The sequence below is a fragment of the Drosophila suzukii genome, chromosome 2R (assembly GCF_043229965.1).
Source record: "Drosophila suzukii chromosome 2R, CBGP_Dsuzu_IsoJpt1.0, whole genome shotgun sequence".
Lineage (NCBI taxonomy): Eukaryota > Metazoa > Arthropoda > Insecta > Diptera > Drosophilidae > Drosophila > Drosophila suzukii.
Genome location: NC_092081.1, coordinates 6,763,564 through 6,787,116, shown reverse-complemented (window position 1 = coordinate 6,787,116; position 23,553 = coordinate 6,763,564). Strand labels below are relative to the sequence as shown.

Genomic DNA, 23,553 nt, shown 5'->3' with positions numbered 1-23,553 from the left:
AAAGCGATACGATAACGCTAGAGATGGTAGATTGAGTGGGTTGATTTTAAAAATCAGGAATGTCAAATATCTCGGAAATTACGTTCTTTTTTTTTGTTTTTTGACATTATACAAACAATTTGTTACATTTCATAAGTTTTTAAAGTTATATTATGATTTGTACATCCACCTCTAGTTTTTAATTACTTGCAGCCGCGTTGCCCTGCGAATGGCCAAACAAAAGGGGTATTCTTCAGTAATTCACTTTATTTAAATTTGTTCAACTTTAAGCTTAAAAATACTTCAGTGCATGAGAATATTTTGATGACATTATCGAGGAATGGCCTACAGTTCGTCCTTCTGGGCATGGACACCCGGGTACTCCTTGTTTTCGATGCTAACGCCCTTGCAGCGCTCCTGTTCCACGAGGAAGTCCTTGGCCACCCAGGCCTGGGTGCCATCCTTGAAGAGGAATATTGCGCGGTTATCGTCAACCATGTAGCGCTCCGCCTGGATGTGATTGTTCCAGAGGCTGGTCTGCCACAGCTTGGTGATGTCCTCGGCCTCCGCCCTGGTCGGATTGCCGGTCACCGATACGAAGGTCATCAGAGTGCGTCCCTTTTTGGATACCTTGAGCAGTTCCTCGGGGTTCTTGCTGTCCAGGTTGGACAGATCCAGCTTGGGCTGTGGTCGCAGGTGCTCGGGCAGTTCATCCGCCTCCAGCGGTTCATCATCCTCCTATGGAAAATATAGGGACTTATAAAGTTAAAGCTATGATAAGGAGTTTTATCCCTATTGTTACATACCTCCCACTGATCCAACAGACGCTCCAGGTCCGCCTCGCTGTAGTCGCGAATATCCTTCTTGGCCCAAGCCGGTTTCTCCTCCTCCTTGAACTTCTTGGCCAGGACCAGCGGGGCCAGGGCTAGGAGTACCAAAATAAGCCGGGTTTGCATTGTGTTAAATTGTATTTTGCTCAGTTTACACTGCCAAACACGTCACCTAACAGCTTGCCATTCGCCCGGAAGCGCGGCCGATCAGCTGATGGATGCCGCCACCGCCGCCAGGTGGCGAATGCCGCAACAGCTGTTAGTTTCGGGCGAACATTCAACGAAGGCGCGTCGCACGGGAGTTATTTTTTGATATTGCATGGAAATGCCGCTGGTAAATGGGTCTAGTAAATAGAGATAACGCCTTCGGGGCTACACGTGCATAGGGAGTTGTGAAAGTGGCTGGTTAATACCTATAACACTTCGCCCTATTTCGCCATTTGTGCGTTTTGAAACAATGGGTCTAGCCTAGTGGATTGTGCCAAAACATTCGAAATGCGTTCTACGATGACATCATCATCATTGTGATTGTGTTTTTAATCCGCCTCTCCGTTCCATCTGTTTGGCTTCTGTGTTTACGTATATTTTAGAATTACTTTAGACCGCACAACGAACGTAAGAGTTTTTGAAAGACGGCCACAGCCAATTGGAATATACATAGAACATCGAAGAAAAATCAATAGGAGCATCTGCTAGGACACGATGGTCTTCGAGGCGGTGGTGACGGATGTCCTGAACAAGGTCCTCGGCGACTACATAGAGAACTTGGATCGCAACCAGCTGAAGATAGGCATTTGGGGAGGTGAGTTCCAGTTCCAGATCCCCTGGGAAGTACGACCCTATTATGCTATGCTCTCACGCACATCCATCATTTTAATGTATAGTTCCATTGTTTATTGCTCTATCTGCACGCAAGCAGAAAATGAACAGCAGCGGTGACCTTATCCTTGGCAGCACTTACGATTAGTGACCTAATTCTGTCACAGCAAACATTCACGTTTGTAAATGAGCCATATTCGCAAGTTCATGAGAAAGCAATTTACAAGATCTCATCATGTATTCTCGGGAGAGAAAATAGCGCTAGGAACATTCGCACTTGGATGGGTGGGACAACTGTTGCATCTTTGTGGTTTCTCTCTGCTCCACATGAGCTCATTTGCTCTCTGCTTATTTATCTTTCATATACAAATTTACTTATATCGGGTGTCTGTGTGAAATCGTAAACAATTCTTGGTCTTTTATCTAAAAGCACTCACATTACTTCGGTCTGTCCGATTGTTGGCATTCCAGCTACCAGACCCTATTTGTTTGTAGATCTTCATAAAGAGGCTGTGAACCCCCGAGGCTCAAGATCCAGTTTGCGGTTTAATAATATACGACGAGCCAAACAAACTGGTTTGATTAAAGATATGGTGACACAGGTCGGGAGTGACATTCGGCAACCAGCCTGTTAAATTTCGGCTGAGCTTGAACTTGGTGACATAATGCTGGCCCCGCGGTCTTCACAATAAAATTCTGAACATTTGAAACTTTGTGTTTAATTAGCACTTTATTCTGTGCTTCGTAAAACAGTCTAAAATTTTTTATTGCTTTATTAAGTAAGAAATATATGTATGCATGTACTTTCAATGGAAAGGATTTTTCCCGGAAAAATGTACTGCACAAAGCTTTGACAGTATTTTTAAGGGCCGGAAATATGGCTGACCTATCATATTTACCACAATCAGCTAATTGTGAAATACTTTTATACTTTTTATATGATTCACATTTTTTATTTTTGTCTAACAATAAATTTTATTCATATTGAGATATGAAAAAAGTAACGTACATTTTTAACACAACAAAATTATAAGGAATTTTTCCAAGTTGTGGAACATGCCTTAAAATGCTATAATTTATTTATAAACCTAGTTAGCTGATCTAATCAACATTAACCTCAATCAGTCAATGAGACAGTACAAATGTGTGTATAGTCTTTGCACATTGTCTGTTTTCCTAATGATTCATATTTGTTTTTATTTTACAATCAACAAGTTAAATCCACAATTTTAAAAGAAACTCAGGTTAACGACCATAGTTGTTTATTAACGTTATCTTCTTTAATCAGTTGTTACAGCTGTATCAGCTGTTATCAGTGTAACTTATAATAATACCCGTGTATCGAATGTTGGTAATTGAAAACCACTTGTAGAATTAATTGTGTTTGACAGATACCATGTCAGTAGAGTCAAGTTCTGTTCTTATCAATAGAAAACCCCGCGCCCAGGGAGTTGCATAAGCTTATTGGGGTGCTTGGTCGTTAAACTATTGACCCACATGGGTAATTCAATATAAATTCACCGTTTTGTGCTGCTCATTTGGCATTCCAAGCATAACAAACACTTAAAAACAAAAATGCCGCATGCCCAAAACGCCAGACATTGGTTAACAATATTGATAGGTTGCCGCGGCTGCTTATATACATACATAGTTATACGTATACTTAATACAGTGTTTCGCAAAGCCGTATGTGTTGGCCTTCGTCGTAGAGAACTTAGTTATTGTGCACTACCTTCGCAATTAATCAGTAATTAATCAATGGGCATTTGCTCCTTCTGCTGCAAATGACTGATTACTGATACTGATAAGACTAATGGAAGCAAATTCTATCTTTGTTTGGCAGGCGATGTGGTCTTGCAGAACCTCAAAATACGGGCGAATGCCCTGGACGAGTTGGACCTGCCCGTGCAGCTTATCTACGGATACCTTGGTAAGTGAAAGATGATTAGCAAGTGAGTTAAATTTTATTACAATGTTAAATTCAAACTTCCAGGTAAACTAGTGCTCAAGATCCCCTGGAAGAATCTATACAGCCAGCCGGTTGTAGTCAACATCGAGGATTTGTATGTCCTCGTATCGCCCAACAACAATGTCAGGTACAATGCGGAGAAGGAGGCCAAATATGAGATGGATCTCAAGAAGGCAGCTCTGGATGCCCTGGAGGCAGCCCGCAAAAAAGAGTTAGAAAAGGGTAAGATAACATTCTTCCTGCTTCGAGTAAGAAATAATACATTTATTGTTCTGCAGATCAGCCCAAGCCCGATGCTGGGTTTGCCGAAAAGCTAACGGCGCAGATCGTGAACAACCTTCAAGTGAAAATAACCAACGTTCACCTGCGATACGAGGACACCACCACCACAGGCAGTCCCTTCTCCTTCGGCATATCCCTGCACGAGCTGGAGCTCTACACCACCGACAGCGACTGGGAGAAAACCTACATGGCCCAGCAAGCCTCCCAGGTCTTCAAAATAGCGAATCTCTCTTGCCTTTCCGCCTATTTGAACTGTGGTGGACAGCTGTACGCAAACTACATGAACACACTGGCAGAACAGTTCCAGACAAATATTGCCACCAAGGAGTTGAAACCCAACTACAACTATGGTAGAACTTTAACTTTCGATAAGTTTTAGAACACCTTGTTCATTCTTTTGTGCTTACAGTACTGGGTCCCATCTCTTGCAATGCCAAGTTGAAGCTAAATATGAACCCAGAGTTCGATGATCCGCCCTTTGAAAGGGCGAAGATTGATCTCACCCTGGAGATGGAAAAGCTGAACGTGGGCATAACTAACACGCAGTTCGACAATCTCATGAAGTTGGGAGATGCTATGAATCGCCAGCAGTTGGGCATTCCCTACCGGAAATATCGCCCATACGACATACGTAAATATAAACAAGGGAGAACGCTATAGTCGAGTACCTCGACTATCAGATACCCGTTACTCAGCTAAATGGAGATATGCAAGCAGCAAAGCGAGATTAAAATGCGCCACCTACCGGCGGTATACAGATTTAAGCGTTATGGGCGTTAGAGTGGGCGTGGCAAATTTTATTTTGGATCAATCGATAGGTATTGACGAGACCAATACATTTCAGTTAAAATTTTGTATCTAGCATAAAAATTGTGGGCGTCACAGGGTTTTGCGGTTTGTGGGCGTTAAAGTGGGCGTGGCAAACTTTTTTTTGGGTCAATCGATAGGTATTGATGAGAACATTACATTTCAGTTAAAATTTTCTATCTAGCATCAAAACTGTAGGAGCCACAGTTTTGGGCGGTTTGTGGGGTTAGAGTGGGCGTGGCAGTCTACTGAAACAAACTTGCGCTGCGTAGGAAGCTCAGGAATCTGCACGCCAAATCTCAATAGCCTAGCTCCCATAGTTTCCGAGATCTCAGCGTTCATCCGGACAGACGGACAGACGGACATGGCTAGATCGACTCGGCTAGTGGTCCTGATCAAGAATATATATACTTTATGGGGTCGGAAACGCTTCCTTCTGCCTGTTACATACTTTCCGACGAATCTAGTATACCCTTTTACTCTACGAGTAACGGGTATAAACATCTCTACATCTATCAGTTAGTCATAAATCTTTTATTTTATCAGCCTACAAGGGTCATGCCAAAGAATGGTGGCACTTCGCAATAACATCTGTTCTAGAGGAGGAAGTAAGGAAACCTCGAGAGAGCTGGACTTGGAGACACATAAGGATGCATCGCGAACGCTGCAACACCTATGCCCAGGTGAGTCGAATGATCTGCGACAAGAAAATTCGGATCTTCACAATTCCTTTTTACCACATCAGAAATACAAGGAGCAGTGCCTGAGCAAAAAACCATCCGCTGTGCTAACAGAAACCTGCCGTCTGCTGGAAACGGAGCTAGACGTATTTAACTTGCTGCTGATACGGCAGAGGGTGAACATAGAAATAGCCAAGGAGCGGGAGGCTGTGCCCGAGCCAAAGCAAGGCTGGTTTAGCGGTTGGGGATGGGGTGGCGGAGCCAAGAAAGAGGATCAGACCGCCGGTCAAAAATTAGGCAAGTAATTGAGCATTTTTCTGAAGAATTGATCTTTCAATTAATTAATCTTCCAGTCGAGAAGTTCGAGGCGGCAATGACGGGCGAAGAGAAGGAGAAGATGTACCGGGCAATTGGTTACCAAGAGAACGCCAAGCCCACGGATCTTCCCGAAAACTACCAGGCCATCAAGATGAACTTTAAACTGATCGCTCTGGAGGTTGGCCTGTACAAGGATGAGCGAGTTAGTTCCGTGGAGTCGTACGACTATCATGACCTGCCTTCTCTGCTGCTTTTGAATTTCTCGATGGCCACTGCGTCAATCACTCAACGCCCAGCTGCCGAGGCCATAAGCATCACTGCTGGCATGAAGGAGCTCAAGGTGACGGGACTTAAACGCAAAGATTACACACCCTTGCTGGTGGAGTCGAAGATCACCGATGAATTCAACCTGCTGGACGTGTTCTTCGAGACGAATCCTCTAGACAAGTTGTGCGACCAGCGGGTGAAGGTTGTGGCGCGTCCACTGCAAATTGTGTATGATGCTCCTACCATCCTGGCCCTGATCAGGGCCTTCCAGCCGCCTGGTGATGTCACACTCTCCAAGTTTGAGGATGCGGCCAGTTCGCGAATCTCCAATTTCAAGGAGCGCTCTGCCACCGGAATGCAGTACATGATCGACAAGAAGGCGGTGTTGGATGCGGATATACTGTTTATGCCAAACATCCTGGTCGTGCCCCATAAAGGAGTCTATGAGGCGGACAATACATCACTGCTAGTTCTTAGCATGGGCGAGGTGCGCCTCTCCAGCCAGCCGCGCAAGGAGTCTAAAAAGCTGCACAATCTCTTCTCTGCCGGCGAGGATAAGGACGAGATCCTGAAGACAGTGATGGACAATGCCTACGATAGATTCACGGTCGAGTTGAACGACGTGCAAATGCTCGTGGTGCGAGCTGGAGAGCCGTGGCAGACTGCGCTGAGTGAAGCCAGCTCAACGGAGATGCACGTCTTGCGACCCGTCTCCCTGAAAGTAACTGCCGCCCTGTGTGTGATAGACAATGACCCGCGGCTGCCCAAAGTCAAGATAGACATCGACCTACCGGCGATCCTGGTCAATGTCTCGGAGGATCGCGTCTTTCTTGCCATCAGAGTGGCCCTAAGCATTCCGCTGCCAGAGCAACAGCAACCGAGTGGAAAGCTCACTCAGACGAATTCGCGCAGCTCAATGTCCATATCCAACTTCATAAACAAAGAAGTGAAAAAGATTGGACCATCGGCATCGTCAGCACCCAGCGCCAAAGCTTCATTGGTGGACGAGGTTACCCAGTACACAAATCTGGAGATTAACTTCTCTCTGGGAGAGATCTACTTCGTCTTGTTCCAGTCCAGTAGGAGAAGCGAGACGAGCTCCGACGTATCCATCGAGTTTCTCACCCCTGAAGGTGATCCCGCCCCTCCCCAGCTGTCGATGAATTTGCCAGTCGAAGAGCCTGTGGAACGACCACCACGCACGCCTCCTCGGCAGATTATCTCCATCGACATTCGCCGCCTGGAGGCCCACTTCGTAGCCAGAACTTACGAGTCTCTGGCCACAGTCAAGTAAGTGTATTCAATAACACTCTGGTGTTTGCTTAAATATCTAAATTTAAACCATATTTTAGGCTTGGGGATATTAACCTGCGACAATATGGTTGCCAGGACGGCGATTTGGAAGTATTGGACGTAATCTACACGCCGAAAAAGGAAAATAGCTCCAACTATCTGTTCACCGTCTCTTGCACCATTGCAGACAAGACGTCGCCGGAGTTCAGCACCAAGTACAACTCAACCGAGCAGCTGGTCGTGGCAAACTTCGAGGTGCTTCAGATTGTGCTGCACCAGGAGTGCCTGCAGCGGATCCTGGAGGTCGTAAACAATTTCCAGAGAAATCTGGACCATGTACTAGCAAGCACTCGGCCACGTGACCGTATGGGCTCTATTGGAGGTGGCGACGGCCTCAAGAGAAAGCTTAATGTCATCCTTGAGGACACGGAGGAGATTATGACCACCAACCAAATGAAGCGCCGCAAGAATACGAAGCGCAGTCGCGTCGTTGAGACTGTGAAGGTTCGTGTAATCGCAAATCTGGACGAAGTGGGCCTGTTGCTCACCAGCCAAAACCGACCGTTGGCCGAGATGAACGTGAAGAAATTCGTATCCAGCCTTATCATTAAGTCGTCCTACACGGAGGTTAATATTGGCCTGAAGGATATTCAGGTGTTGGACCTAAATCCTTACACCATTCACAAGAATGTAAGTCGTTCCTTACCCGCCCAAAAGATCACAAATCAATATTCTAGCTCTTCGTAGATTCTGAGTATTGTTGGCAAGGACGCCTTTAACTGCCAGATTGTGCTCTACAACAAAGAGGAGACCCTCGACTACAACTCCGATGACATGAAGATAACAGTGGACATTGGCTGTATGAAGATTATCTTCCTCAATTGGTTTGTGGCGGGAGTGATGGTAAGTAATTGCCATTACATAGATTGATATATGCTAATGCTCCCGATGGTCTTGCAGAACTTCCTGAACAACTTTACCGAGGCCCAGGCAACCATATCGCAGGCCAGTGCTGCGGCTGCGGAGACTGCTCGCCAGAAGGCGATGGATGCCTACGAAACAGCCACGCGCATGAAACTGAATGTTCGCATCAAGGCGCCCATTATCATCGTGCCCATTGGCTCCGAGGACACCAACGCCCTGTCCCTCGACTTGGGTCTGTTGGAGTTGACGAACAACACTGTGGAAGTGGCGGTGCCCAACGAGGAACGACTGGCTGTCATAGACGAGATAAAGTTGCACATCTGTGATGTGAAGATATCAAAAGTTGTCTTATTGGATGGCAACGAATCGACGGTTGATGGTAATTATTTCGAGTCTGGATCCCGGATCAATGCAGCTAAACAAGTGTTATCTTTTCAGAAATGGATGCTGCCGTGGGTTATTTATCTAAATTTAATATGATGAATCCCATGAGTTGCACCTTATTGGTGACCCGTAATTTGTCGTACACCTGGTACAGGGATGTGCCCGAACTAAATCTTTCAGGTCGTTTGAAGTCCATTGAGGTAATATTAGTTGAAATCTATCTCAGCTAAGGCTAAGACTTTAACTCAACTCATAGCTCACACTCTTCGCGGATGACTATGCTTTGGTTATGAATATTCTCAATCACAATTTAAACGAGGGCTTGGATGAGTTCCCTCCAAGCGAAGAGGCACCTGTGGAACAAAAGTACCGACCCGAACGACGTAACTCCTATGGGGAACGCACTCCTCGGACCATCGAAGCTACTCCAAAAAGAGAGAAGATTCACGAATCGATTAAGTTTAACTTCCAGTTTGATGGTGTGGTCATAAATTTAATGGAGGGTAAGCTTTCTCTTTCTGCTTTTTATATAGAACTTTGACTATCAACTTACCTGTTATGGTACCAGCTGAAGACGCAGGACTCGCCAGGTTTGGAATATACTTCCTATCTATCAAGGGCACGAAGCTGGACAACAACACCCTGAGCACTTCAGTGGTCCTGTGCAATATCCAGATGGACGACATGCGCCAGAATACTAACAGCCAGATCCGGCAGTACTTAAGCCGCAAGGATTGGGTTCAGCCCAAAATGGATACCGACGAGATCATCGATGCCTGCTACAACGAACGCAACTTTATGGTCGATGTGACAGCAATTATAAAGGAGGACGACACATTTGGTTGGTTTTACCGAGAGACTTTAAGTTCTTCAGATCATGTAACTCCATCATTGCAGCTGAGATCCGTGTGCGTGGCTTCGACTTGATCGTCTGCATCGACTTCCTTCTTAGACTGACTGAATTCCTTACCCTGCCGCCTGAGGAGTCTCCGCGCGATACTGTTGTTGTGAGGCCAGAAACGATTGCGGAAACAGCACGGGTGGCCAAGCACTCCCTTCGCACCTCCGCCAAAATAGCCGCCACCGAACTTGTTCCCGTGGAGACACCTAGTAAGTGTAAAATGCAGTTAAACATCTGAGACTCTCCTAACGAAATCAATTGTCGATTCTAGAACTCGCTGCCCAAAACAAGAAAATGAACCTGATTCTGCACATCGACGAACCAGATATAATATTAGTTGAAAACCTAGAGGATCTAAACACCAGTTGCATTATTTTCAATGTGAGTTGATCAACAAGTTTATATTCCCTGTGCTGACTAATAGTTCTTCTTTTCCAGGCTCAAGTTAATCTGAACTACCGCAGCATAAACGACAAGCAGATCGTAAACGGGCAGATCGATGCCCTCAAGATGTACATGAGCGCTTTTCTGCCGGAAAGGCGAGAGATGACGCGCCATTACATTCTGCATCCATGCGTCATTAGCCTGCAGGGATCCACACCCGAGGAAGAGGGCATGCACATTAGCCTAAAGCTGAGTGACATCATCATCAACGTGTCGCCGGCCACCATTGAGCTGCTAAACAAGGCGATGCTGAGCGTCACCAGTGGCAGCACGGCCAAGACCGCCATTGCCGAGGAGTCGCGCAACTATTCGAATCTGTGGAATCAGCGCCACTTCCATAGCCGTACCTTCTGGTTCACAAAGGTGGAGCAGGGCGTCGATGCCCTGGAAGATCAGCAGCGCGTCAGCACAGAATCGCAGTTGCAGAAGACGGAGAAGTGTGTGATCGAGATCCCCAGCATTACGCTCGTGATCGAGTCCGGCGTGGGCTACTACACGAAGCCACTCATCTCGCTGGACACCCGCATCACAGCCGTGTTCAACAACTGGAGCCGCAATCTCACCGCTCATGGCTCTCTGACTCTAAACATGGTAAGTAGGATTAGTCAACTTCCAAAGTTGGCAAATCTTAAAAGATGTTTATATAAAATAAGTGATAAATGTGATTTCTTTGCAGAACTACTATAACCAAGCACTTGCTGAATGGGAGCCCATTATTGAGCTCAACGAGGTGATTGGTCGCAACGGAGTTCACGAATACACGCCATGGGAGCTCAAGTTCGAAATGGGCATGGAGAAGGTGCAGAACGAGGTGGATGAAGATGACGAGCAGCAGGCCATGCACATGAACATCCACTCGGAGGAGACGCTTGAGATCACGTTAAGCAAAACGTGCCTGGGTCTGCTGGGCGAACTGGCCGAAGCCTTCTCGCAGGCCATTGACCAGAAGGGTCTGACCAAGCCGGAAATTGTGGCTCCCTACGTGCTGGAGAACGATACTGGCTTCGATGTTAATCTGGATCTGCGCAAGGGCATCTTTACGCTGCACGAGGTGCACCGTGGTGGTAACCTGCCGGGTGTAAGCAGCACCTTGCTTATGTCCACCCATACCCAGGAGATCGATCCCAGCGTAATAAAAACAGCCACGATTTCGTCGGGCGGAAGAGCATACCTGCAGACTAAAGACTTAAGCACATTATCCGAGGAGGATGCCGAGGACTACACTCTCTATGTGACGGTAGGTGGAAATCTTACTTTGTAAACGATTCCCCTTTAAACTGGGTATTTGACAGATTGGCGATATCAACAAGGAGATTGGGCTGCCCGTGTCCAAGTCGGACACCCGTTTCTTCAATCTGATGCGCAGCACTTCTCAGGAGCCTTGGGGCATTATTTCCGAAGTAACTCAGGACTATGGCACCACGAAAGTCAATATCCACGGAGTTGTTTTGGTAAGTATCTCACATAAGGTTCAGGATCAGGATAACTTATGTTCTTTTCCATCATTCGCAGATTCATAATCACTTTACGACAAGTGTAAATATTTATCGACGCAATCTTGCGCCCACTGCTGAAAGCTTTGATGATATTTTCATCGGGCGTGTTGGTCCCCATTCGGTGTTCCACGTGCCGCTGCACGCCATCTACGCGGACTCCAAGGAGCTCTACTTCTCGATGCGCGGCTACAGAACATCAGTGCAGGGTATTTCGTGGGCTGCCAATCCCTCGGACATGAATTACTCTCATCAGTTGCACTGCGATCCAACCAAGACCTTTGAGTCCCTTATTATCAACGCTCGACGAAAGAAGTCAGAGGTCTATTATGAGAACACCAGCAAGTATACGCTGCTGAGTGCCTTCTACACGATCCATCTGCGTCCGCCACTCTATCTGCGCAACTCCCTGCCCATCAATATCCAAGTATCGGTGGCCGGCTGCTCGGTCCGAAAGGAGGATGCCCTGGATACCCAATCCTCGGTGCAGGTAATGGACAAAGGATACAGCAAGGAGGATTTCCTGGACTACGGCGAGAAACCAGTGAACTCGGGCGATGTTCTTCACCTGCCCACCGTTCGATTGGCCGCAACGAACAAGGAAGCAAAAAGCTTCCTGGTTGTGCGGGTGAGTTACTCTTTACTACTCTCAAAATGAAACCTAACCAAGAATTACTCGCCTGCTTAGTTGGTTCAATACCTGGAAAAGGACTGGTCCTGTGCCACCGAGGTCTGGGATTACACTGACGATATTATTACCTGGACGTTCTCATCGTACGACTCGGAGTTAAAGGTGGACATGGATCTGTGTGTTAAGTAAGTAGTATTTATAATTCACAAGAGAATGATAAATATTAATGCACAATCCCGAATTAATCTTAAATTGCAGGACCGAGAATCGACATGGCAGCTTGATGCTTACACTCTTTAGCCCCTTCTGGATGATAAACAAGACAGGAATGATGCTCACTTACAAAACCGAAACGACCTCCGTAGAAGTGCTGTACCACCCTCCGGAATATTCCGGACCCATATTGTTCACGTTCCGGGATAAGATCTTCTTTGACAAGAAAAAGGCCTCCATTCGCATCGACAACGGCCAGTGGAGTGAGAAGATCCCCCTGGACGTGGCCGGGTCGATTGGAGAGGTGACATGCTTTGCGAACAACCAGAAGTACCCCATTGGTGTTCACAACCACTTGACTCAGAACTCCCTGACCAAGCAGATCACATTTATCCCCTTCTACATTGTGTGCAATAAGTGCCGCTTCGATATTGAGCTGCAGGAGCAGAGTCGCCCAGCCGATCCGTGGATACACCTCGAGCCAAACGAGCTTCAACCCCTCTGGCCCAGGAACGACACCAAGAACAACCTGGTGGCGCGCGTGGACGGCAAAACGACTCCAGCCTTCGACTTCACGGAGGTGATCTGCACGCTGCTGAAGCTGGAAGACAGCAAGTATGGTGGCATCAATGTGGATGTTCAGACGACGGAGGGCGGCGTCTATATTACTTTTACGGATTACAAGCCAGCCGATGCTCCCGGCTTGCTGATCAATCACACTGGCAAACAGATTACATACTGCGAAAAGGGAACGAAGAACGAGAAAATTTTGAATGCCAAGAGCAACATAATGTTTGCCTGGGACGACCCGACGGGTGCCAAAATCCTCATATTTGGCGCCAACAAGGAGGAGACGGACCTGAAACGCGACGGAATCGGCGAGGTGGTGTAAGTATAAATATCCTTAACAACTAAACAATATATATAAATGTAATCAATTACCCATTCGAATATATAGCATGCAGGACGGTCAAAAGGTCATGTGGGTATCTTTCCTGGACGGCCTGCAACGTGTGTTGCTCTTCACCGAAAACGCATCGATTGCCCATCGTACAGAGAGCACCAATTCGCTGCAGACCATCACCCAGAGCATCGATCTGAGTATCCACGGAATTGGCCTCTCAGTGATAAACAATGAGTCGGGCCTGGATATACTTTACCTGGGCATCACCAGCTCCGGAATCATTTGGGAATCAAAGAAGATAACCAAGAAGCGCTTCAAGGACTTCACCATTGCCGAGAACGAGCTCCTGGAGATTGAGTACCAGAAATATCTAGTGCACAAGAGTGTCAACGATGTGCAGACCTACAAGCTGGACAACAAGTTCCCGGTAAGAAGACCTCAAATTGCTTTTTGTCTGTTGAATACTAAGTCGTTACTTTTCAGATCGACTTTGACCATATGATCCTAAAGAAGACGGTGGAACGCAACTTAAGACGCAGCTTTTATCCAGCTATTTGGGTATCCCGCAAGTCGTCGCCATTCCAGAACCAGCTGCATGTGAAAATCAACCGTATACAGGTGGACAACCAGTTCATAGATCCAATATTCCCAGTTGTGTTGGCGCCAATTCCGCCGCCCAAGAGCGTGGCGAATACCACCTCCCTCAAGCCGTTCATCGAGTGCAGCATGGTGCAGCGCATCATGCCCAACTCAACGGTGCGCCAGTTCAAGTACGCCAAGATCCTGATCCAAGAGTTCCTCTTCAAAGTCGATTTGAATTTCCTCACTGCCATCGCCGAGATGTTTGCCAAGGAAGTGACCGACGAGATAGCTGCTAAGCAGTTCCGACAGGACGTTGAGTCCATTGAGATGCCGCTATCCGCCTTCTTCGAGGAGCACTCGATGGAGGAGCAGAAGAGCTTCTACGACAACCTGCACTTGGGTCCGCTTAAGATCCATGTTAGCTTCTCGATGGCCGGCTCGGACACGAAGGCGTTGCCCGGCTTCTTGGGCTCGTTGGTTCAGGGCGTGGGAGTGACCCTAACGGACGTCAACGATGTGGTCTTCCGACTGGCCTTCTTCGAGCGCGAGTACCAGTTCTTCACACAGAAACAGTTGATCAACGAGATCACCTCGCACTACACTGGCCAAGCGCTGAAGCAGCTGTATGTCCTTGTCCTCGGCTTGGATGTCCTGGGCAATCCCTATGGCCTGGTGGTTGGACTCAAAAAGGGTGTCGAGGACTTGTTCTACGAACCGTTCCAGGTAAGTTAAATTTAATGTATTTAATAGCTGGATTATAAGCGATACTGTTTCAAAGGGCGCCATTCAAGGACCCGGTGAATTTGCCGAAGGAGTGGTACTGGGCGTAAAGTCGCTATTTGGACACACGGTGGGCGGTGCCGCGGGAGCCGTGTCAAAGTGAGATTACCCTCTTTTATATTTAATGTCACTCTAAACATATATATCCCTATTCAATCATAAGAATTACCGGTGCAATGGGTAAGGGCTTGGCTGCGCTGACCTTTGACGAAGACTACCAAAAGAAGAGACGCCAGGGAATTCAAAATAAACCCAAGAACTTCCACGAAGGATTGGCCCGCAGCAGCAAGGGTCTGGTTATGGTAAGACCGCAGCCGAATATTCGTATAGTCATACTCTAATCATAATTACTTTTTATTCATCCAGGGCTTTGTGGACGGTGTCACTGGCGTTGTAACCAAACCTGTGACTGGGGCTCGCGACAACGGAGTCGAGGGCTTCTTCAAGGGCCTTGGCAAGGGTGCCATCGGCCTGGTAGCTCGCCCCACCGCTGGCGTGGTTGACTTCGCCAGTGGCAGCTTCGAGGCTGTGAAGCGGGCGGCGGATGCGAGCGAGGACGTGAAACGCATGCGACCGCCTCGTTTCCAGCACTATGACTTCGTTCTGAGACCCTATTGCTTAATGGAGGCGACGGGCAATAAGATAATGAAGTAAGTGTCGTTCGTTACCCTATTACCAGTTATTAGAATTTATTTTATCATACCCAATTCTTTGCAGGGAGACCGACAAGGGTAAATTTGCCACCACGGACAACTTTATTCATTGCGAAGAGATCATCCAGAAGTCCGAGTACCTGGTGGTGACCAACTACCGCCTTATGTATGTGCAACGTAACGAGATGTTCGGCGTCTGGACGGTGAGTTTCACAGCTAACCCTTAGCGTTGGATCTACGATAAAAAGTCTTTCCAAACACAGTCTCTCTGGTCTTACCTGTGGAGCGAAATCAGCTCCGTCGCTGCCACGAATCGCGGTGTCCAGATTACCGTCAAGTCGGACGGCAAGAAGGTACTGGGTCTGTTCAGCAGCAAGGAGACACCCCGAAAGCTGGTGCTAGTGGGAGACGACCGCAAGCGTGTTGCCCTGTTGGACATCATTGAATCTCAGCGCGCGGACCCCAATCCCTTGAGGACCACCGTCGCCTATCCGGCGAGCAACCAGCACTAGACCTGAATTTATTTCCCAACTGTATTATAATCCAAGCACATCCCCACGGCATCGGCAGCGACATTGAAATCTACCTCGATCCCCTAGATTCTGTCTGTCCAAGCACCATGCACCCCATTCGGAAAACTCACACTCACGTGTCGTACTTTTACGTATGTTAACAACAACCATTATGTTTTGATATTAAAATTTTATGTCAAAGTTTATGTGACACCCGGAGAGTGGTTTTCACTAGCCTAAGGATTAAATCTAAAATACAGAGACGAACGAGCTCTCCAGGATGTCGGATGTTGGATAGCGAATGACGGATGAGCGGGAGTCTACACCTTCTTCAGGAAGCTGCTGGGTGTGTTGGACAGGGGCATGATGGGCTCGTAGTTGTTGTAGCCATCGCTTTCGCAGAAGGATGTCAGCGAGGCGAGTGCATTGGCGGCCAGCGCCTCCACGCTGAACATGGTGGACAGGTGGCCGCTGCTCTCGAACTGGTTGATGATCATGTTGACCTTGCTCTTGGCATCCGCCTTCAGGCACGGCGACGTGGGCTGGCTGCCCGGCAGGCCGGGATCCCGATCACCCGGACTCGCATCGTAACCCTCGCCCAGTTCGGCGTCCGTCAGCAGGTTCTCCTTCTCGCTTTGCTTGCACTTGGCATTGTTCGGTGATCCATTGACTGAGTTCGGCGACTTGGTGCTCTTGTTCAGGCGACTGAGGAACCAGTTCCGGGCCAGCTTATCCTTATCACAGTCCTTGCTACCCGGACTTGACTGCGGCGTGGTTGTGGATTTGCGCTGCTTCTTTTGCTCCTTGGTGGGCGTTTGTAGGGGACTGGTCAGCGGGGAGAGCATCTCCGGTTCGCTGCCATTCGTGTAGCTCTTCTTCACGGCCTTCTTCAGACGATCTGGACTGGATCCGCCCGCTGACAGCTGGGTGGAGAGCTCACTGTGCACGGTTTTCACCTTGGCCTGGAAGTCCAGCGAAACGTTTCCATGCAGGCGGGAAGGCAGTGGTTGCACCTTGATCTCTTCCCCGTTGGTAAGCTCCAGGGATTCCAGCTCCCCACCCACGGAGGCAGCTCCGGCGGAGGCTTCCTGCAGCGGCTGGGCAGGACACTTGGGTACATCGTACTCGAAGCGTCGGGCCAGGGCGTTTGGACTGTTGTTTTTCTCCGGCAGCTTGGGCAGCACCATGGTCGAAGAGTCCATGAGACCGTAAATGGGCGAGGGCTCCTCGTATATAATATCCGTGGCTGTATAGGTGGACTTCTTCTGGACCGGCGGAGTGGGCAATTTCCGGGGCGGTGGGCTCTTCAGGGGCTGATGCGCCACGGCATCTCCGCGGATGGCCGCCTCGATGGCGTGTATCCACTCTTTGGCATCGACTTCGTTGTTGGCCTGGTACACGAACTTCTTGTTGGGGTCGTCTGTGGTGATCTGGAAGCAGATGTCGCGCCTCTTTCCCTCGCCAAAGTGTTCGATCTCGATGGAGGAGCACTTCAGGTAGAGGGTGCTGCTGGGTCGACAGGCGGTCGGTCCATCTGCATAGCACAGCATCCAGTCGTTGAGGATGCCGCAGTAGCACTTGCGGGTCTGGTCAAAGAACAGCCGCTTCGGAACGATCCGCTGCAGCTGTCCGTACTTGGTGGAGCGCTGCAGGGACAGGTGGCCAGCGGGCAGATCCGCGTAAGGACAGTCGATGATCAGCTCGTGGGTGAAGGTGATCGCCTGCTGGGCCTCGTCCTCGTCCTGACCCCTTTCCTGACTCTGGCAGATCTCGTAGAGCTGCTGATGTGGCTCCTTGTCCGAGGAACCCGCAACCGGTTGGTTGACGGAGCAGCGATCCAGGGAACCGCTGCTGCCCAGATCAATGTATTCCCGCGAGGCGGACACTGCAATTAGGGGTAATTAGTGATAGTTGTAGGCATTAAGTACAGTCGGTCTTCTCAGTCGTCAACTAGTATTTCTTGTTTGCCTCGATTAAACCACATGTTTTAATTCAGCAATAACTTTTAAAATTGCATTTATTTAAATGGATACCTTATTGACCTCGGAAACTTTTCTAAGATTCATGTATGTACAAATATGGTTTTAAATCAGCAGTTTTGTATTATTGATTCTAAGTATTTGATGTTTCATATTAGAGAGATTAGAGAGTTCTAAAGAAATAATGCCATACTAATTGATAAGTGTCAATATTGATAGGGGTTGATGTTTAGCTTAGAACCGACTATCTATTGAAAACTTTAAATGTCTTTTTATGACTGAATAACTATCCTTAAATGTTTTTTTTTATGAAATCTGTAAGAAGTTTGTAATTTTTTTAAAGCTTTCTCAAGTAATTTACATCGAAAAATGTTATATTATAAAAAAATATTGACTTTGAAACAAAATATTTTTTATAGAAACTAGTTGTCAGGCATTGTAAATCAAAACCTTTGTGTTTGCAACATGGGTTTGAGTTATGGAAGTACCACTGTACATATGTGTTATGTTCCCTGGAGCACTCACGCGAATTTTTCGAGGAGGACGGGGAGGCGAGCATCTCCAGATAGCCGCTGGGACCGGTCTCCGCGCCCACCTTGCTGTCGACGCAGTCGGCCAGGCTGCTCCGGTGGTTGTGGCTGGCTGCCGCCTGCTCGTCTGCGCATCCCAATCCGGAACCCGATCCAGATGCAGCCAGTAGAAGCTCGCAGCGGGCCAGGAGTGAGGCGGTCTGCTCGGCGGCGGTCATGTGGAAGAGGTTCGAGGCGTTCTCGTACTCCGAGGTCTCCAGCGAGGCTCGGAAATGGGCGCGGACATCTGCAATGGAACCGGAGGGGAGGATCGTAAGTTCTAATGTACGCTTTTAGCTTTTCAGCTGGCTAAATAAGGCGGCGGCCCCATTAGCTATTAATTCTTAAACGCATCATTGGCCCTAATGGCAGGCAGTTGAGCAAGAGTGTAGTTTCCATGGGGGGCAATTAGTGGGCCAGTGGAGTGGCGGTGTCTTTTCTGCTTCTGCCTCTGCAGCTGTGACTCACTGGGCGGGAAGTTAAGTACTAGTACTCCGGTTCCCAGTAACAACACCATACATATGTGCACATAAGTGACCTCATAAAGCTCTCGCTTAAGAGTCAACTGCGAATTGACCGCGGCAATTAAAAATAATTTCACTGGCCAAGAAAGTTAACTCTGGTGTCTGCTGCCCTGGTCCCCTCTAAGCAGAAATGCCCACATCCACTTCCAGAAGTATAAATTATTTAACGGTAAAGCAGAAAACAGAAAACACTGAAATTTGCAAGAAATCTTGTTAAAACTTAAGCACGCAAAGCTCTGGAGAGCAGCTCTTTAAACGTAATACGTCCGAATATGGCAATAAGAAAAATGCCCGAAAGTCGTGCTAGTAAAAGTCCGAACTGGAAATGCCCTTAAAAATTAAACAGAATACTTAATATTATGTGAAAGCAAAAATGAGTCCCTCTTATTTTTACAAGCTGTGAAGATTTTTAGCCTTATTTTCTAGAAAGAGTTTATGTTCTGCTCTACAGTATAATAAAGGATACAACAAACCAAGTTATAGCACTTTATGGTCACTTTTTCTTTATGACTTAATTTACCAAGAAAATGTTTGCAATTGAATTAATATAGAATTTTTTTTAAATGTATTATATATTTTCCAAATACTACTGAACATTTTTTAAATTTTATCTTTGTACCTAAAGTTTACTCAAATTTTGGCCTTATTACCGGACCGGATGTGAAACTCGCACTTTTTGTTCATCCGTTTTAAATAAAACCAAATAACACCCCAACAAAACATTACGTCAAATTGAGAACCTTAGAGATGTTTACTGATCTAGGATGTGAATAATTGAGAGTCATGAGAATTCATAATCTTTCTCCAACAAAACAAATATAAGATAAGTGAATTTCAAAGTAATTTGCTTGTACTTTATGCCAAATCAGGAGGTAGGCTTTTTAGAGTTTAGTTCCACATTCAGGGAAAGTTGGTTAGACTCAAAGTTTTATAGACAACTTCAACATATGGTTGCATTTAAAAAGTATCTTAAGAATATACTTTTAGATATAGTTATATGAAAAACATGTCATACTTTTCGTTATGTTTCGCCCATCTGCTTTTATAATTATACAAACAGTGAGTTATTTGCTTGCTTTAAGAAAGTCACTGATAAGCAGTGGTTTAACCAGGACCGATGGAAACTCCCCATCGCCTTATTTGTTCGATATTTAAAGATCAACAACAAGAGGCCCCTTCAGCTGCGATTTACTCAAACAAAGATAAATTGAGGCAACAGTCATCGCAGGAGGGTTTGATATGCTTCCTATGCCCTTCATCATGCCCAGAGCCAGTGAACCGAGACCTGAGAAAATTAAACTGACTAAAGAAGAGGCAAAAGAGGCTAAATCAAGCGCTTTGGGCTTAGTTCTGCGGCATGTACAATCCTCTGTTTATTGTCTACCCTGTGCAGATACACATGTATAACGACATATAAACGATTCGGGGGAACAGAGCTAAAAGTCCAACGAGGAGTCCAAATCGGTCTCGATAAAATGTACGAAATATACGCAGAGCAGAGGGCACAAAAATAACCAGAAGACTCCGATGGCCATAAGCCAGAACCAGAACAAAAGAGTATTAAACTTGGACGCCTGCGGAATGAGTCAATAATACTCCGGCACTGGGTTATTGTTATTGCAAACGCTTATGTGTCGGAGTTTGTTCCTCCTCCTCTATTTCAAGTCGGCTTGTAATTTTTGATGGCGCTGTTTGCCTGGCAAAATTAACAAAGTTTCTGTTGATCTATCTCACACTAACTGGCTTCAATTTTGCTTTTCCATTTTCAGATACACGCAGAAAATAATACAAAGTCAAATGCATAGTCAAAAATTAAATTCTAAGTTAGATCATGTATTTGATTTGGTATTATAAAGGGTATTATAGGGTCATCTTACAAATCTAATAAAACATTGATCAAATTGTTGAAAGATTAGATAGCTACATATTTAAACACATTAAAAAGTTTTAATAATATTTAAATAGTGGACTTGATCTAAATATACCATAACCATGTATTTCTGCTAGCTAAACATTTTTTATTGGATGATAGCTCATAATATCTATTTGAATAATTAACACTTAGCATCTTTTCTTTGTGTGTAACTACGAGTATACAATAAAGGCGAGCTTACCCAACAAAAACTGTTCAATTTCGGCCCGTTTAGTAGTTGCCTTTGTATCCATGTCTTTAAATTGTATTATTCTTGATGTTTTGTGTTTTTTAACTTGGCGCTCAGTGTTAATGCGAACCGTTTTGCGTTAATGTGCGTTGAGTGCTTGTTGTGCTGCCGATCGTTTGATTTCTCGCCCGGGCTTTATTGTGGCTTCTCTCCGATCTGGATTTGAATAGTCATCTGTATCTGGCATATCCACCAACTGCACACACAGTGTTTTGCCTTAGAAATTAACAGCTTGCTGTCAAAAGGGGATAACACATTTTTATAAGATCACATGCACAAAACAGATAGCGATGCCGTTGTACCGATGGGATGCAAGATATTCGATTGGATTGGGATTGGGGAGTCGAGCGCGGAAAACGACCGGAGTGCTACTGAAGGTGTTCCTGGATTATCGGCTACCCGTCGTCGTAAAGCAAACACCTCCCCCGCTGCGAACCTGCTGTGGAGCTGTCCTATTAATAGACACACCATCGAGATGCACCACTATCCAGAGCTATAGCCATCCTATACCATCCTATTCAGATATCCGTACGCGTCGAAATACAATACAATCTCTATTGCGCCTGCAGTTCTCGGTCTATTCGTTTTATTTTTACTATTGTGTCTACTATTTTCGCTTTTTTCGGTTGCACGCTTCGTTTGGCGCCTCATGGAAAATCAACTGATGACGTTATGTACTGTATCTGGGTATCTGGCGGCTAAAGTATCTAGATTCGTTGGTGGGGAAACTGTTGCCCGCTGAGTGTGTGTGTGTGCCAGCCATTAAAAGCCATTACGAAATCCCCCCTTTGAAGCCGCCCAACGCCCCTCTGCACTTGTCTGGGTGTCTCCGTTTTATGGTTTTTTTTTGTTTAATTTTCATTTTTCACTTTTCCGTCGAGTGTCTGTCATTTGCGGTTTCCACTGTTTTGCGGCCAAGAACTGAATACAAATACGGGGTGCCCACACGCAGAGGAGTTCGGACCCGGGACCCTTGTTTGGGGCCAAGCCTTTTAATTGTGACTCATCTGACGCGTGTCGCCACAAAGAAGCGACAGTCTGTCCACAAAATTGCAAATACCATCGACCTTCTGCTGCCGAAAAATGTAGCTGCTGCACAGAAAGATACAATCTTTTAAGAGCTAATGGGTATTGGAAATGGGCTTACAAAAATATGGCCAATAAAACATATCCATATATTAAATTCATAGAATTGCAGGTGATAAACATTTTCTAAACCATATAAAGATTTAATATCAGACATTTTAAAAAATGAATCTATTTAGATATATGTACGTTTAAATAAATTTTTATTATATTTATTCCTATCGATTGCCTTTTTTATTATAGCTCAGAAGACAGTGTTTCGACCCATAGAAGTTCCACTGTACAAGCAAACTGCTGACCATTTCTCTCTGAACCACACTATTCACCTGCTATAGGTACGTGTCTAGAGTCTGCTTTTACTTTTCGGTTCTTTTTTATTTATCATGCCCATAAAACAGAAATGTAATTTAATTTGCACTGGACGGCCGGCCGGACTATTTGATTTGCTTCCTTTGTGCCAGCCGTTAAAAATATGTATTTATTGATTCAGAACATTTGCAACTCGACACCGACGACACCTTTGTTTGCAATTGATAAACGTACGACGAATTCTCTGCCCGACGGCCAGTTTTGTTTCGCGGAAAAGCCAAACAAACTGTTTGCCAGCTGGTCTTGGACCCGCGCGAGACTTTTCCGGCCACGCAGACTCGGGGGAAACCTGTGCGCAGGCGTGTCTGACACCCCGCTACTTTCCCCGCGCTCCTTCCGCACTTCCGGTCATTTCCGTCGGGCCGGCTTCCTGCCGCTGCGGAGCCCCCAATTAGAGAATTACGAAATGCATCCACGCACAGAGTTCGATTTTGCATCCGGTTTTCCACTGCGTTCTGACAACGTTGACACCTTTTCGCTCGCGGGCGAACTTTTCATCGCCGGTGGAGCCAGGCGAAGAGCAAGCGCGACTTTCCGGCTGGTGCGCCACCATGAATCACTCGAGCTTAACTGACTGTCTTGGGGCCTCGGCACCAGCTCTGGAGCTCTGGATGGTCGCCCGAGCGCAGACGAAGTGCCGTCGGCTCTGGCTCTGCACAGCGGGAAAAATCGTTGACAACTTTGGTATTAAATCAAAATATTATATTAAACTTTCGTTTAATTATTTTTAAAAACGAAATATTTATAGATACAGTACTTTCTCTATAAGGTACTTCAAAGTGGATGTGATTAGAGCACCCTTTTAATATAATCATATATAATATTCCAAATTTATCACCCATTTGTTTACCGTGTATAGCGAAATGAGCTGGATTTTGCATTGCTTTTTGGGGAATATTAACTGCCGGCCGGCTTGCTGGAGTTAGAGGCCCACGCCCATTGCGCAGCTTCCTTTCGCAGATCCCATCCTCGAGTCGGCAGCCCAAAAATTCTATCGTTCTTTCCACATTTAGAGAGCCGATCCCGCCGCTGATATCATATTTTATAGAACATCATGCCCATTTTGGCAAAAGCAAAACAGGCTGACCAAGTACAGTTTAACTTCCCTAACTAGTACCATATAATGTGCCATTAAATATAATATTTTGCTTCGAGCTCATCGACTTACTACTTACAAAGGTCAACAGGTAAATAAGTTA

The 23,553-nt window shown here is 46.3% G+C and overlaps 3 protein-coding genes across 5 annotated transcripts; 1 reads left to right on the top strand and 2 right to left on the bottom strand.

Annotated features, from left to right (window-relative positions):
* Positions 1–237: 237 nt before the first annotated feature.
* boca (LDLR chaperone boca) lies at positions 238–1,005 on the bottom strand. Its single transcript, XM_017085098.4, has 2 exons — positions 786–1,005; positions 238–717 (listed from the first exon to the last, which is right to left on the bottom strand). The coding sequence occupies exons 1-2, from the start codon at positions 933–935 to the stop codon at positions 325–327; spliced, it is 543 nt and encodes a 180-aa protein (XP_016940587.3). The 5' UTR covers positions 936–1,005; the 3' UTR covers positions 238–324.
* Positions 1,006–1,008: 3 nt separating this feature from the next.
* Positions 1,009–15,871, top strand: Vps13 (vacuolar protein sorting 13C). Its single transcript, XM_017085088.4, has 30 exons — positions 1,009–1,143; positions 1,400–1,611; positions 3,472–3,558; positions 3,622–3,819; positions 3,876–4,229; positions 4,289–4,510; positions 5,233–5,369; positions 5,432–5,663; positions 5,720–7,241; positions 7,304–7,934; positions 7,992–8,147; positions 8,205–8,547; positions 8,607–8,752; positions 8,809–9,055; positions 9,121–9,393; positions 9,450–9,662; positions 9,725–9,834; positions 9,892–10,488; positions 10,574–11,134; positions 11,190–11,348; positions 11,410–12,018; positions 12,079–12,206; positions 12,280–13,122; positions 13,193–13,565; positions 13,622–14,443; positions 14,499–14,599; positions 14,664–14,802; positions 14,867–15,150; positions 15,218–15,356; positions 15,417–15,871. The coding sequence occupies exons 2-30, from the start codon at positions 1,512–1,514 to the stop codon at positions 15,663–15,665; spliced, it is 9,975 nt and encodes a 3,324-aa protein (XP_016940577.3). The 5' UTR covers positions 1,009–1,143; positions 1,400–1,511; the 3' UTR covers positions 15,666–15,871.
* On the bottom strand, positions 15,836–22,924 carry blow (blown fuse). Of its 3 annotated transcripts, none has more exons than XM_017085092.4 (4): positions 22,758–22,924; positions 20,852–21,134; positions 18,170–18,460; positions 15,836–17,550 (listed from the first exon to the last, which is right to left on the bottom strand). In XM_017085092.4, exons 2-4 carry the CDS (start codon positions 20,901–20,903, stop codon positions 15,986–15,988), a joined length of 1,908 nt encoding a protein of 635 aa, XP_016940581.3. In that variant the 5' UTR covers positions 20,904–21,134; positions 22,758–22,924; the 3' UTR covers positions 15,836–15,985. The 3 variants fall into 3 exon arrangements, with proteins under 3 accessions (XP_016940581.3, XP_016940580.3, XP_016940582.3); XM_017085091.4 differs by having other exon boundaries at positions 22,775–22,924; XM_017085093.4 differs by having other exon boundaries at positions 22,826–22,843.
* Positions 22,925–23,553: the final 629 nt, after the last annotated feature.

Coding starts and splice junctions, on each gene's coding strand:
- boca (XM_017085098.4), bottom strand. CDS start 935: ATGCAAACCCGGCTTATTTTGGTACTCCTAGCCCTGGCCCCGCTGGTC. Junction 718..785: donor GTCTGTTGGATCAGTGGGAG/GTATGTAACAAT, acceptor TATTTTCCATAG/GAGGATGATGAACCGCTGGA.
- Vps13 (XM_017085088.4), top strand. CDS start 1,512: ATGGTCTTCGAGGCGGTGGTGACGGATGTCCTGAACAAGGTCCTCGGC. Junction 9,835..9,891: donor CCAGTTGCATTATTTTCAAT/GTGAGTTGATCA, acceptor CTTCTTTTCCAG/GCTCAAGTTAATCTGAACTA. Junction 13,566..13,621: donor AGCTGGACAACAAGTTCCCG/GTAAGAAGACCT, acceptor GTTACTTTTCAG/ATCGACTTTGACCATATGAT.
- blow (XM_017085092.4), bottom strand. CDS start 20,903: ATGGATACAAAGGCAACTACTAAACGGGCCGAAATTGAACAGTTTTTG. Junction 18,461..20,851: donor AATTGAACAGTTTTTGTTGG/GTAAGCTCGCCT, acceptor GTTCCATTGCAG/ATGTCCGCGCCCATTTCCGA. Junction 17,551..18,169: donor GTCCTCCTCGAAAAATTCGC/GTGAGTGCTCCA, acceptor CCCTAATTGCAG/TGTCCGCCTCGCGGGAATAC.